At 41.0% G+C, this 16312-nt stretch overlaps 1 protein-coding gene across 1 annotated transcript in view; it reads right to left on the bottom strand.

Moving 5' to 3' along the window:
- Window positions 1-978: 978 nt before the first annotated feature.
- Window positions 979-16312, bottom strand: part of ZNF365 (zinc finger protein 365) — a 56414-nt gene continuing 41080 nt past the window's right edge. Inside the window, exons 4-5 of the mRNA XM_077455423.1 lie at window positions 10049-10086; window positions 979-5340 (exon numbers count right to left, since the gene is read on the bottom strand). Of these exons, the coding sequence (XP_077311549.1) occupies window positions 5088-5340; window positions 10049-10086 (291 nt within the window). The 3' untranslated portion in view covers window positions 979-5087. The remainder of the gene's footprint in view (window positions 5341-10048; window positions 10087-16312) is intronic.

The raw sequence follows: 16312 nt of genomic DNA on the forward strand, positions 1-16312 counted from the left end.
GTATAATTGGATTATTTCAGCCAATTAATGGGCACCAACGGCTACAATACCAATGCTGTGACGTCACCCATAGGCTTACTATGGGGTGTCTGTTGTCAGCTGTTCCTCCTCTACACTGAAGCTAGCGCTGTGATGGGATCAGAGCGCCCAGAGAACAGATAAATATAGACAACGTTCCTTTACATGGTAGTTAGTATAGGGCTTAGAATGGGGTGGGAACAGGTTTTAGCTTCGATAGTATTTGACTGGACTTGTACTTTAAAGCTTTGTCTCTTTGAACAGGTAAATATTCTTTAAATGGAAAATATATTATAACAAAATCAACATGACTAATCAGATACGATATGGGCTACTGTGATCTCCCATACAGGTAAGTGTAAAAAGAAAAACAGACCAACAAACCCATGTGTATTCTTACACTGCATAACCTATGGAAAGTCCCTAGATCAGTCATTCTCAACCAGGGTTCTATGGAACCCTAAGGTTCTTTCAGCTATTGCTAGGGGTTCCTTGATTTGGCTGACTGACCACCTGCTCGATGGTACCTGCATAGTACCAGTGCCAATGCCTATTGGCAAAGCCAGCAAGATGACACCAGTGACCTTTTTAGCTACCTGTGGGGGTGCATTCTTCCTACTGACCACCAATATAAGGAGCATTTTTCCTACTGACTCCCAATAAGTTGGTTTTAGTAGGGTTTTCTGAGACCTGAAAATTATTATTTTGGGGTAAAAGGTTGAGAAAGGCTGCTTGAGATCAGATGTCCATCAAGCAGACACTATCACTAATTCAACTTTCAGCTTTGTAAAATATGTTTACTATATATGTTTCTTGTCATGACTGGCAGAAACCAGTGGAACATCTGAAAACACATTTTAATATTGTAATAAAAATGATATAAACAATAAACTGTGAAAAGTGCAATATATATATATATATATATATATATATTATATATATATATTTAAACACAAATGGAATTCTTCCAGCGTAGCGTAGCCATGGAAACATATTTTCAAAAAAGTGCCAAATGCTAGAGAACTATATATACAGTATGTTCTATAGCAGACTTTCTGTAAAATCACACACAAAACATGCTCAATAAACATTTTTGCCTATTATGTGTGGTGCAAGTACTGTACGTGAGGTAAAGGTCTCAGAATAGAGTCAGAATCATTATGCTTTCAGGTGCTTTTGCATGCTTCCTGTTTGCTTTTGATCTGCTGAAGGAGTTGATTTGAGTTGCTCTGTGCTAATTCAAGTTGCTTTTGCATTCACATATGAGGAAGAAATAAAGTGCAAAATTGTATGAACCCTAACTGAGAAATAAGAATGCTATTGTAAAAAAGATAAATATCCTTTCTCGAACAATTTTCATAGAATTTCAGCCTAAAACTAAGCGTTCTCTCTTCACCAGTGGCATCTGGTGTTCGAACTTGGCCACTTAGGCTGGATTCACACCTCTGTATTTTTAGTGCTTTTTGCATTTTGCAGATTTGCACTACAGAACGTGTTCCATAGGAAACCATGTTAAATGGGCTGTAGTGCAAATCTGCAAAATGCAAAAAGCACAAAAAATGCATAGGTGTGAATCCAGCCTTAGACATAATGGTGATCAGAAAATAGAAATCAATCTAAATGTTTGGGCTTGGTCCATTGATCCACAGAGGAATTTAAACAATAGTGAATCCCCTGTGTTGGGCTCCACTCCTTGTAACTACAAGGAAGGGTCAGAAACAAGGGTTCATATTTGGTAAAAGTGGGAAACCCTTTATGAAAACTTTTAGTTCTGAGCACGTCCACGCCTCATACCACCTGCTATATATGCTGAAATGTATTTATAGAAAAATATTATATTCTTGTTCAAAGTACTTTATTTCCAGTATGCTCTTCACAGCCTTTCAAAACATAGGAATACTGGATATTGCAATTTACGGTAATTGACACATTTTCAGGTAGTACATTTGTTTTTCTTTCTCCCTGTTTTTCAAGATTAAGGTCATAGTGAAATAAAGTTCAACCTTCTTCTGATGCACTTTGAAACCTTCTCCCTCTTTTGGTCATTAATATAGCTGCACCTAAGGTTCCCATTCATAAAGTAGGGATTAGAGTGGAAGAAAGCAAGTCTATTAAGACCCTTTTTGTTCCTGCAAATTCTTATAAAATTTACTAATAAATACCCAAACATTTTTAATTTTGGCAGGACAATAGCACCTTTTATAACCCAGGTGCGGGGCTTGGCTCAACTGGAATTGTTTCCCCAGCAAAGAGTGAAGTTTAATATTGCACTGGGTGGTTCCAAAAATATATGTATAAAACATGGTTCACTCTTACGCAAATTATTTAAACAATAATCTGTGTATATATATATATATATATATCATACACCTGACCCACCCTACACCAATCAAGTCTTTGGGATGGCTGGATAAAAATGTAGCTTATTCTATTATAATTATACAGCTGAATATTCAGCCAGTGTAAATACCCTGGATAAAGTGTACCATCTCCAAGACCAGAATCCCATCACGAATGTATGGATTTAATAAATAGTTGCAAATACAAGTCAAAAGACTAATGTTTGTACACATCTCAAAACTATTAATGATACTTGATACTTCAAGGTATGTAACATTTTAAAAGATAATTACGTTTTTTTTTCACTTTATGTTATTATCGTCTAATATTCTTTCATTTTAATAAGCAGGTGAAAAAATGTAGCAGGCTTGGTGGTATGGGATCTAGAGAATTATGGCCACATCTTCTATGGATTTACATACTCTAGGTCTGCTTGTCTACTAGTAGCCTAAAAAGCCAGTGGTTGATTCAACCTACCACAGTCTACACAAAACTGATATTTACTTGAGCACATACAAGACAGTATATGGGCACATCCAAGACTGGCAACACTTGACAAATCAGCCATGTGGCTCTAGAGCAAGCAAATGATTCAGACATAAACAGCAGGCCCACACTGACCCTTTTTGCTTTAGGCACTGTAGAGCAATGTATTCTCAAAGTTCACAACAGAATCACTGAAGCTCCTGACACCTCTAAGCCAGTTCTGCTTCCCCTGCTACCCTGTGATTTATCAGCCTTTCAATCTATAATATAAACACAAAGCAAGAGCACTAGGAAGAAGTAACAGAGTGAGCTGAACAGCCTGCAAAAATGATCTGAACAACTTTAGTTCTTCTGCTGTGAACTTTGAGGATGAATTGCTCCACAGTGGCTGCACATTCAGAAGACTTTCTTACAAACTAATTTTGTTTTTTTAAAATATGTAAATACTTGGACGTCTATAACCTGGCCACAGGATTACCTTAACTTCTCTAAGATACTGGTGTCACAAAGGGTCATGCACAGTAAATCCCTGACCATATATACTCCATATTGGTGAATATGTTGCAGGCCAATTTACACCATTATAAAATATTTTGGATCCCTGTATAACACAGCATTCAATACCAATTATTTCTAAAACAGCTTTGCTTTGCAAAACGTCTAGTCTTACTAGTGAAAGGCAACCTCTAAAAGTGCAGATTTACATATTTACTCACTGTACAATGGTCTGTTATTACAGTGTGAGTATAAGTGCTATATAAAAAGGTCAGCAGCAGTTGTACAAGCCATAGCTGATCTTTGACCTACAGTGTAATATCAGCAATCACTGTCACCCTGTAAATAATAATTATATTTGGAGGCCTTTTTTAACTATAGCAAATTGCAAAAGCCTAGCTACCTGCAGCAACCAGATTTCATATTTATTTTTTTCTTACTGCTGTAATCATTTGTAAGCTGAAATGTTATAGGTTGCTTCAGCCCAAAGCACACCATTACTCTTTAATATAGGCCAGACAGTGTGATAGCTTACTAAAGAATAAACATCATTTTCATTAAAGTTTAAATCCTCAGTCTTTCATTATATATATTTATATATAAATATCTAAAATATTTTATCTTTTACAGCACTGTACAGTACTGACTATTTATGTGCAAATCATAGAGTGTAAGCAATAAGAAATTGTACAAACATACAGTAGCAATATTCTTTTTCCAGTTTTAAAGTGAGCTCTACTTAAACTGACATTCCAGTTACAGGTTAATGCTTATGAATAGAATCATCGTCTAATATATCTTGAGAACTCCAGAGGAGAGATATACCCACCAGGGTTCCCAACTCTATGTCCTCCATCAAGGAGTGTCATTTAACCCGCTGTATTCTCTGATAAATAAAAAATCCAGAGTAAGTAGAAAGTCAAAAGCTAGCCATACATGTATAGATTTCTTTTGTTTCGACCCACTGGCCAAACTAGAGAAATCTGATAGATTCTTCCATCCACACTAAACAGTGTGAATGGAGGAATCTTCCCTGCTGGCTATGGTATTCTGACAGCCAGCTCCTGTGGCTAAATAACTGAGCAGTAACTGTATCTGATTGGATGCAGTCATAGTTAGTTTGACAATTTTCCACCTGACTTTGTCAATTGAAAGATCAACTTTTGTCGAGCCGGGAGGTGCCAATAGGGTTACCCCTTTGACCAATTCAGCAGGAATTAGCCGAAATTTAAATACCATAAATCTATGGCAGTCTTTAGGATTGTCACAGGTGGGTAAACTTGGAAACTCAGGAGAAGAGATCTCACCATACAGAACTCAGGGATAGATCAATATGTGATTCAATTTGTAAGCATCCAGTCAAAAACTGAGAAACCAGTTTTGAGGTGACTCACCAGTTAAAGTGGAAGTAAACTCCCCTATCGTTTTCAGCCAAGGAAGCTGCCATCTTTGCCTCTGTTTAATCTTCAACTGCTATGGTGCTGCACATGTGATTTGTTATGACACCAGCCATTGGATGGTTTGATAGTTTGGCTGAGAGCACAGCCAATGTGCAGTTAGCATTCCCGGCATGCCTTTTTTTTTAACTGTTTAAATCGATGGGTTTACTTCCACTTTAATGGACAGTGACAACAAAGATATGTATTGCAATTCCCTTTATATATTTACAACTCTTTCAGGAAAAAGATACCCCCCATGAATTGTGAAAGGATATTTGTTTCTGTACAAAATGTAAATAAAGTGGTATTTTAGTACTGTTTATGAACATTATTACACATGCATATCTTTTTCCCAATTTTGGATTTGTTGTGAACCTTCCTGGCAGTGCCTGAAGAGTCCACTTTCTTCTGTGGCTTCCATATTTCTCTGCAACCTTCAGAGGACTCATGTAATAATTTCATTGGTTGGATGCCAACGCGGTTCATGTAACTGCGACCTTTCTGTGCAGACTGAGGCTTGACATCATGCATGTTATTTGCCAGATTAAAACTTCCTCGGTTCCTGAAAAATGGAATATATATATATATATATATATTGTTATTTCTAAATACATTCTTTATGTACAAGGCTAAATTAAAATAGATTTAAAGTCCAAACTTTATTTGATTTAAGGCATAGAGTAAGGAATGCTTAAAACCTCTTGTCATTTTTTTGTTTGCCATGTTTGTCCCATTGGGAAGATTTCTCTTCACTGAAGTGAATGGAAATTTCTATAAAGTTGTCAGTTGTCACCAAAACAATCTTCCCATTAGAAGATTTTTTTTTCAATCCCTGTTCTAATCTGAACTTGACATTTTTGGATTTTCTCTCATATTTAAGTAACAGTGAGCCCAATACAAATAGAAAGGGTAAATCTCCCAAGCGGGCACACAGACAGCAACATCAATTTGCCAGGAGTGTTAACTCCTCCCTACTTTATCCAAAACGGGAAAAAAAGTTTGGCTTCAGATATATGTTAATGACTATAAATTTACTCATATGCAGTATTATCTTCATAAACCCACTCACATTAATAGTTTCACCTGCAAGTTACAGTAGAACTATACCCCCCCCCCCCCCTAGCAACCCTCAGCAGTTTTCAGGTGTTCACAATCCCCTTCATCAGGGCTGGAGAACAAAAGAACCCGAAGATAGCATGTGTAAGACCCAAATGTATAAATGCTTATCTAGAGAGTTGCCATCTTTCTAGACACCAATTTATACCTTTGATTCTTACATATAATTTCCCTATTGTTTTAGTCTACAACACTGAAAAAATGGGATTGTGAGCCACTGAAACACATTGGCTTTTATGTTTGCATCAGATTTGATGAATAAATTCATACTGAATTTTATTTATCAGTGGAGTTCTCACTCTTCTAATATGTTTCCAGGAATTCCTAAAAATTTAAAAACCTGAATGTCTTTTAACCAGCAAAGGGGTCCAGCGCTCCTATAATACATCTTTGTTCTCTGAGAAAGCTGGTATGGTCAGGGTATTGGAGAAGTGTTCGTAATAACAACCTAATAATAACCTTAGTGTAGTTTTTACCTTTTCTTTGATCTCTGTAGAAAATAATTTTTCAAGCTTTTCAATACAGAAGAAACCTTGAAATATCTTTCCGGTGTTGGGGAACCCCTACTAAACATTACTATATCAGCCCATGATACATTTGTGTCCATTGGGAAGAATTACCCCCTTATAGATAGCTAAAAAGTTCATTAGTATCAGTGGGAACTTATCTGAGAGGCAGAAATTGCGCATTGGAATCCCTGGCAACCTCTGAAAAAACTCTAGGATTTCATGGAACCCTGGTTGAGAAACCCTCCTCTAGAAACTATACAAGTTGGAGTGCTATCTTTAATTAGATGACTAAGGAAGTGCTATAATAGATATCGGACATTTATGAAAATCAACAGCCATCACTGGTATATTGCATACAGAATAACCATAACACATTATAGAGAAAATACTATAATCTACAAAAAACAATATAGATCTGTATATGCAATTATAGCACTAAAACCCCTAAGCCAGCTCAAGCCCAGCCTGGAGCTGGGGGTGTCCCCTAGACATAGGAGACCTCTTCTAGGCCACCGACAGTCTCCTCAGTACTCCATCTTCCACCGACTCCCCTGCTGGCCATATTAAGGGCTGGCCTAGCCACCCTGCCAGGCCAGTACACCTAGGGATTGGCTAGGTTCCCCATAGCAAGCAGATAAACCCTCCTGGCCTCCGCCCACTAACTTTTAGAAGTTTCCAGAATCAGAGACACCAGAGACCTGCCTGTATGAGTCATCCAGCCTGACCTGCAATAAACCCTGGCCCAGATTCCAGACTCACACTATGAGTCAACGAAATTTGCCTGTACTTCAACACTAGCAAACTAGAGGGTGCTACACAATAAAATTAGCAAAAGCATTCAAATGTTATTCTAGGTAATCAACTACACAACTGAATTACCTATATGTGAAGTATTTAATCTGCCAAAAGACATGTAATTGTGTTAAGTCATTTATATAACTTCAGGGGAGGCCCCTGCATTAGGGGTGCACAGGCACTGCCCCCCTATTCATGTGTCCGGCCCTCGATCTACATACAGGGCACCAGACCATGGATTCCAATTATGGGAGGGGGGGGTGGTGTGTTTGAAGCAGTTGATTAGAGCCTAGAGGCTCTAATAGGCTTATAATAGGCTTCTAAAAAGGGTGTTCTCAAGGCGCAGAGCACTGCACTCCAAGCCCACCCAGTTGTGTGAGACTAGCGAATGAATATTTGCTATTCATATTTTAGTGAAATGGTAAAGGCCATGTATTTGCTATTCTCACACTAATCCTCCTGCCGGTCAATCAGGAAGCGGGTCGTGAGACACGTCACCCAACTGACTGAAAGGACAGGTGATCCTATTGGATGCCTAGTGCATAGGAAGAGGAAAGAGGAGACGCACAGCGGAAGCCACCATGCTGGAGGAGAGGACACAGGAGCCGCTGCCCACAGCCTGCCACCAAGATGGGGTAGGTGACAGACCGACCGGCAGATAGCAAGCGAGCGGGCAGGTGGAGGATGGTCACTTTTTTTGGATGCAACTGACTTCCTTTTGACCTGTATTTGACCAGCTTCAAATGGCTATTACTATGGATTTGAATAGGAACTCAGGCCATATTACTATTAAATATTATATAATTGAGATCCTCATTGGATTGGCCACTCACATGGAACAGAGGTCTGATAAAACCTGATGAATTGGGCCCACCAGGTATCAGGCACCATATTTTTTCTTTTGATTCAGAGTACCGCTGACAGTGCTAAGGAACCATTTGGAAAAAGCAACACTTTTCAGTGGCAAGTGAGAGTGTTGTCCCTTTTCCTACCTCATATATGATAAGCTTGGTGTCTGGGCAACCTGTCCCCAGCCCCGAAAACTGCCTAAGGGGACAATATACACTCACCAGCCACTTTATTCAGTACACCGGTTCAATTGCTTGGTAACACAAATTGCTAATCAGCCAAGCAGATGGCAGCAACTCAATGCATTCATCCATCTAGACATGGTGAAGACAACTTGCTGAAGTTTAAACCGAGCATCAGAATGGGGAAGAAAGGGTACTTAAGTGACTTTGAACGTGGCACGGTTGTTGGTGCCAAACGGGCTGGTCTGAGTATTTAAAAAACTGCTGATCTACTGGGATTTTCACACACAACCATCTGTAGGGTTTACAGAGAATGGTCCAAAAAATAGAAAATATACAGTAAGTGGCAGTTGGGTGGACGAAAATGGTGTGCTGATGTCAGAGATCAGAGAATGGGCAGACTGGTTTGAGATGGTAGAAAGGCAACAGTAACTCAAATAACCACTCGTTACAACCAAGGTATGCAGAATACCATCTCTGAAAGCACAACACATCGAAACCTTGAAGCAGATGGGCTACAGCAGTAGAAGACCACACTGGGTGCCAATCCTGTCAGCTAAGAACAGGAAACTGAGGCTACAATTCGCACAGGCTCTCCAAAATTAGACAATAGAAGATTGGAAAAACTTTGCCTGGTCTGATGAATCTCGATTTTAGCTGCAACAATCAGATGGTAGGGTCAGAATTTGGTGTAAACATCAATAAAGCATGGATCCTTCCTACCTTGTATCAACGGTTCAGGCTGGTGGTGGTGTAATGGTGTGGGGGATATTTTCTTGCCACACTTTGGGCCCCTTAGTAGCAATTGAACATCGTTTAAATGCCACGGCCGACCTGAGTATTGTTGCCAACAATGTCCATCCTTTTATGACTACAGTGTACCCATCTTCTGATGGCTCCTTCCAGCAGGATAATGCACCATGTGTTCACTGTACTCCAATGGCCTCCACAGTCACCAGATTTCAACCCAATAGAGAACCTTTGGGATGTGGTGGAACGGGAAAGTCGCATCCTGGATTTGCAGCTGACAACTCTGCAGCAACTGCGTGATGCTATCATGTCAATATGGACCAAAATCTCTGAGGAATGTTTCCAACACCTTGTTGAACTTATGCCATGAAGAAATAAGGCAACAAGGGGGTCCAACCCAGTACCAGCAAGGTGTATCTAATAAAGTGGATGGTGAGTATATATGCCTAAACTTTACAAAGACCAACTTTCTGAAAGTTCATATTCACGCAGGAATTTCAGCATAAAGGTACCACCTGACATTATATACTGGATACTTTTTGTGACAAAGAGAATTTAGGTTAATAGATAGTATCAGACCAGAGGATTACTTTACAGAAACCTACCTTAAAGTATAACCCCTGTCAGTTTTTATTGCTGTCTGTGCCCCTGTTAAGGAGAGTCACCCTCTCTATTTTTCCTGTTTACCATTATTATCGAAGTGAAAAAAAAAATTCAACATTTTGGATTGTCCTCAGAAAAGTAATTGAGGAAAATCTTCCCATGGGGACACTAGTTCTGGTGGCCTGGGGGTCCCCAAGATATCCCCTTAATTTGCAGGGATTTCCTGTTTCGTTATGGTACAGGAAAAGATGAGAAGGGAAATCTCTGAAGTGGGACACAGATGGTGAAATAAAAATAGACAGGGGTTATAACCCTAACTTGCTCTATTCAAAGTGAAAAAAAAAAGTTTTGCCTATAGTTCTACTTTAAAACACAATGATAGAAAATTCAATGAATCATATAAAAATTTACAATATAAACATTATGGTATTCAAATATTGTAACTGTAAAAACAAAGTATACGTACAAGCACTTGTTTTTCCTGGTTGCCTGAAAATGTACAACCTGTGGGAACAAATGAAAAGTTTTCACATTCTTAATACATTTATGTAACCTTAGTAAATGCTTATACAGTTCATATCGACCCATAGGGGAAGATTTACTAAAACTGGAGCGTGCAAAATCTGGTGCAACTCTGAACAGAAACCAATCAGCTTCCATGTTTTATTGTCAAAGCTTAATTGAACAAGCCGAAGTTACAGTGAGGGGAAAAAAAGTATTTGATCCCCTGCTGATTTTGTACATTTTCCCACTGACAAAGAAATGACCAGTCTATAATTTTAATGGTATGTTTAACAGCGAGACAGAACAACAAGAAAATTATCCACAAAAACACATTTCAAAAAAGTTATAAAATAGTTTTTACATTTTAAAGGGTGACATAAGTATTTGATCCCCTATCAATCAGCAAGATTTCTGGCTCCCAGGTGTCTTCTATACAGGTAACAAGCTGAGATTAGGAGCACTACCTTTCTTAAAGGGAGTGCTCCTAATCTCAGCTTGTTACTTGTATAAAAGACACCTGTCCACAGAAGCTATTAACCAATCAGATTCCAATCTCTCCACCATTGCCAAGACCAAAGAGCTGTCCAAGGGTGTCGGGGACAAGATTGTAGACCTACACAAGGCTGGAATGGACTACAAGACCATCACCAAGCAGCTTGGTGAGAGGGTGACAACAGTTGGTGCGATTATTCGCAAATGGATATGTTTGGCATAAAAGCAACACAGCTCATCACCCTCAACACATATAGAGTATAAGCTATTCAGCAGTGTGCCTAGAAATCTAAAATGTGACTCACCATGGGATCAATTGAAAAAGCATAAAAAAAATTTATATACAGAGAATCTGTGGGTATAAAATAGTAAAAAAAAAATGTGGCTACCATATCCAAAAGAAGGAGCCGTGTTGTGTAGCAATGTAAGTCTAATGCCCGTACACAGGATCAGACTTTCCGACGACAAAACTGTGGAATTTTGTTCGAAGGTTGTTGGCTCCAATTTGTCTTGCATACACACGGTCACACAAATGTTAGCCAACAATTCCGAACATGGGAACGTTGTGACGTACAAGACACATGACAACCTGAGAAAAAGGAATTTCCATAGCCGGTGCGGCTCCTTCTGCTTGATTCTGAGCATGCGTGAACTTTTGTGCGTCAGACTTGTGTACACACGATCAGAAATTCGGACAACAAAGTTTTGTTGGTGGAAAATTTGAGAACCTGCTGGCCAACATTTGTTGGTGGAAAGTCCGACAACAAATTTTCAATGGAGCATACACACGGTCGGACTTTCAGCCAACAAACTCACATCCAACATTTGTTGTCGGAAAATTCGATGTGTACGGGGTTAGACTGAAAAGCTACACTAATGCCGCGTACACACGTAGCCGACTATCCGGCGGACTTAGTCTGGCGGACTTCCCGCCGGACTGTCCGCCGGACTTTCCGAACAAGCTACTTGCCCACACACGGCACTTTTTCAGCGGACTAATACGGCGTACTAAGTCCGCCGGACTACCCGCCGTACTTTTGAAATGAACGGACTCGCCCACACACGTGGAGGAAAGTCCGCTCATTTTGAGTGCGTCTCCAGGTAGCCGGGGCCAGCGAAGGAGGCATAGTTGGCCCCGTCACCTGGTATGGACTTAAAGGGGAACCCCTACACCGAAAAATCGGCGTGGGGGTCCCCCCCCAGGTCCATATCAGACCCTTATCCGAGTACGCTACCCGGCTGGCCAGGAAAGGGGGTGGGGACGAGTGAGCACCCCCCATGTACCCCATACTCATTCACATAGGGTGGGGGGCCGGTATCCGGGGGCCCCCTTATTAAAGGGGGCTCCCAGATTCCAATAACCCCTCCGCCCGCAGACCCCGACAACCAACGGCTAGGGTTGTCGGGAAGAGGCCCTTGTCCTCATCAACATGGGGACAAGGTGCTTTGGGGTGGGGGGGGCCGCGCGGCCTGGTACGGCTCAGGAGGGGGGGGGCGCTCGCTCGTCCCCACCCCCTTTCCTGGCCGACCGGGTAGCGCGCTCGGATAAGGGTCTGATATGGACCTGGGGGGGTACCCCACGCCGATTTTTTCGGCGTACGGGTTCCCCTTTAAGTCCATACCGGGTGACGGGGCCAGCAACGCCTCCTTCGCTGGCCCCGGCTACCTGGAGACGCGCTCAAAATGACCAGGCGGGAAAAGTCCATTCATTTCAAAAGTACTGCAGACTGGCACACACACGGCCGGATTGTCTGCCGAAATGCGAGTCCGGCGGACAGATTGGAGTGCAAAAATACTTTCTAAGTCCGCCGGACTTTTGGGTAAAAAAAGTCCGCCGGAGCCCACACACGGGGGGATTGCCCGGCGGACTTGAGTCCGCTGGACTTTTCCACCGGATTGTTTAATCGTGTGTACGAGGTAATAGGCAGCAAAGTGGGAGTAAAAACAGGTGGTTTACTTAATAGAATGCCTATAATGTGAGGATAGCTTTTTATGTATATACAGTATTTTTTTGCATATGGTTAGATATTTGTAATGTGATTATCTCCTCGGGCCATTTACAATGGTTTTCTCGTTCATCTGACTGTTTACATTCTTGCGGATCATGGCGGCGGCTGTGTTATGTGACTGCTATGGTAACCAGAGTGCAGTCTATTTAGAGCGTGATGCCGTTAACCTACCTGGGCCTTTGAGAAAGCTGATTGGGTACAATGCGTCAGTCAGGCGGTGACGTCATTAGGCTGGGCGTAGCTTGGATGCCATATGCAATAGGGTTACAAGATCTGTTTCATATTTTCTTTTTTTTTAAATTGGGTCTTCTTGCTTCCTATGCGTATCTTATAGCCCTAAGGATTTGATGATTGGTATATCGAGTGGAGCAGTGTCCCTTTATTAATAAAGCAGATTTGACCTCCTCTAGCATAGCGAAGTCCTGGAAAGAAGGTCAGGGGACAACCATGAGGTGGGGTGAAGGGCTCTGTGGTGTGTTTTTAAAGTGAAAAGCATTTTGTTGGAAGTTCTATGTGAACTTCCTACTACATGAACTTTATGTTATATGGACTTTTTATTAACATTTACTGTACCCCAATTTTTTGATTATTGATTACTAGTATGTACTAATACAGTATCTCACAAAAGTGAGTACACCCCTCACATTTTTGTAAATATGTTATTATACCTTTTCATGTGACAACACTGAAGACATGATACTTTGCTACAATGTAAAGTAGTGAGTGTACAGCTTGTATAACAGTGTAAATTTGCTGTCACCTCAAAATAACTCAACACACAGCCATTAATGTCTAAACCACTGGCAACAAAAGTGAGTACACCCCTAAAAGAAAATGTCCAAATTGGGCCCAATGTCAATATTTTGTGTGGCCACCATTCTTTTCCAGCACTGCTCATTTCTTCAGTGTTGTCACATGAAAATATAAGCGCTGCGTAAACTGTTGGCACTATATAAATCATGTATTATAATAATAAATATAATAAAATATTTACAAAAATGTGAGGGGTGTACTCACTTTTGTGAGCTACTGTATATATGATTGAGAGTTACTGATGTATATTGATTAAGCTTTATGTATTTGATATCACAAGGTAGCACTGCACTAGTTAAAGTGGAAATCCACCCAAAAGTGGAAGCTCCACTTAACTGCCCCCCCCCCCTTCGGTGCCACATGTGTCACCTTGTGGGGGGAGGGGGAAACAGATACCTGTTTTTGACAGGTACCCATCCCCACTTCCGGAAGTCCGGGTTGCGGCGAGGTCCCCCAGAAGTTTGGCTCCCGTCCCACTTCCCTCGCCGCTGGGCCATTCGCAAAGCAGAGTGGGTTTCGCACATACGCAGTAAGGAACTGGCTGTCAAGTATTTGTAGCTGCTGACTTAAAAAAAAATTGTGTGGGGGGGGGGGGGGGGGCTGGACTTCCTCTTTAAGTGTTATATGAAACAGGTGGTTGATCCATGTTTTTATCATCCCCTCTACCTACAAGATAACATAATTGCTGCCCAGGTCCATTCACAATGCCCTAGCCAGATGCTTTGCAGTCAAATTTAACTTGGCATGTTGTGCTTGGCAGGTGATGCTTTCCAAAGTACCCACTAAAGTACATGTAATCATGGTGTAAATGTAGGCCTAAAGCTCACCATCCAGCGCAGCATTTCAATGTAGAATCCCCCTTGGAATTGAAAAAAAGAGGCATTCAGGAGGCTGCCATATTGCCTCCTTAATGAGTAGCTCCAGGCTCCTGCAGAAAAAAATAAAAGTCAGCAGCTACAAATACTGTAGCTGCTGACTTTTAATATTAGGACACTTAACTGTCCAGGAATCCAGCGGTGAGTTGATTTTCAAATGGCTCTCGGGTGCTGCCGCTGCCATCTCCACTAAGGGAAACTGGCAGTGAAGCCGTTCTCTACTGCACATGTGCAAAGCACGCTGCACCCTCTAATTGGGCCAGCTGTGGGTGGAGGAGGAGGATGGGGGGCGGTCAAACATCACCGGCTGAGTTCTCTGCGGCAAACTCAGCCGGAAGTCAAAATTAGGTATCTGCCTCCTGCACCCTGAAAGATTTCAAATGTAGCGGGTGGAGGAGGAGGCAGATAAGCAGAGCTTCCTCTAACACCTGCAAACTGCTACTCAACTGCCTCTGAAAGACAGAGAAGCAGTAAAGTTCACTGGCGGTGTGAATGGGACCTACGTGTGTCAGGAAGCAAGGGAAAAATTATAAATACAGACATGACTAAAGATCTCACATAGGTTCTAACACTCTACCACTGTATCTAATACTAGAGGAAAAAAAGATTTAATGGGCGCTTTACTTTTTCACTAGTCCTCTATGAAAAACAAAAAGCTAATACTAATGCATTTAGATTTTAGTGGAAATTGTAAAGAAAAAAAAATCACCAAAAACCACCAGTAGTGTTTACAGAAATCAGCACAGAAAGGTTTATTATAGACTAAGTCCATTACATTTGTCCCCCGGAAGTCTGGATAATCACAATATCCATTTCTTAGCCAACAATAAGGAACCAAGCTTTCATCTAGGCCATTACTCTCGGATCTATTTCTCAGAAATCATTATTTGCACTGCAGATATGGATTGTAATAAATCAAAAGTATAGTTGAGTAAGTATATAAGAAACATAATTCAAGCACAGGTCAAGTCAATCAACAATGCAATTCACCCTTTTATTTTATATGTGATGGTACTTCAACCCAGTGATATGTTAGTTTTCATTCCAGTTTATATAGAGTCAGAACTTTTTCATAGAAAAGTTAATGAATGTTATTTTTATTTAAGTAGCCTTAGGCCGCGTACACACGGGCGGATTGTCTGCCCAACTTAGTCCGCTGAACCGTGTTTCAGCGGACAATCCGCTCGTGTGTGGGCTTCAGCGGACTTTTTCAGCGGACAGTCTGGCGGACTAAGTCTTTTGGAATTTCCGTAATTTTGTCCGTCCAAACTTGGTTTTGTCCGTCCAAACTTGGTTTCAGCGGACAGTCCGCTCGTGAGTAGGCAAGTTGGACGGACTAAGTATGGCGCATGCTCAGAAAGGATTTACACGGCCGAAGGTTGCATTGCAGTGTATTGGACGTCGTTTTTCTAGTCCCGTCGTACGTGCTGTACACGTCATCGCGCAAGCTTTCAGCGGACTGTCTGTTCATCGTGTGTGGTCAAGTCCGTTCATTCAAATGTTGGACGGACTGTCTGTCGGATTGTCTGACGAACTTAGTTGGGCAGACAATCCGCCCGTGTGTACGCGGCCATATGCTTCAAATATTATCTAAACCTGACATTTATCCTTCACCCCACTTAACCCTATTACCTTCCATAACCTTAACTACTTCAGCCCCAGCAGGATTTACCCCCTTCTTGACCAGGCCACTTTTTGCGATCCGGCACTGCGTCGCTTTAACTGACAATTACGCGGTCGTGCCAAATTGAACCCAAACAAAATTGATGTAGGTTATTTTCCCCACAAATAGAGCTTTCTTTTGGTGGTATTTGATCTCCTCTGCGGTTTTTATTTTTTGAGCAATACACTAAAAAAGAGCGACAATTTTGGAAAAAAAAATATTTTGTACTTTTTGCTATAATAAATATACCAATTAAAAAAACAAAAACAAAAAAAAGCTGATTTCTTCATCAGTTTGTGTCGATATGTATTCTTCTACATATTTTTGGTAAAAAAAATAGAGGAGACCAATTGGTGTTGCTGCTTAGTATGAAC

The sequence above is a fragment of the Lithobates pipiens genome, unplaced genomic scaffold, assembly GCF_037356315.1.
Source record: "Lithobates pipiens isolate NorthernLeopardFrog02 unplaced genomic scaffold, aLitPip1_a1.2 Scaffold_25, whole genome shotgun sequence".
NCBI lineage: Eukaryota > Metazoa > Chordata > Amphibia > Anura > Ranidae > Lithobates > Lithobates pipiens.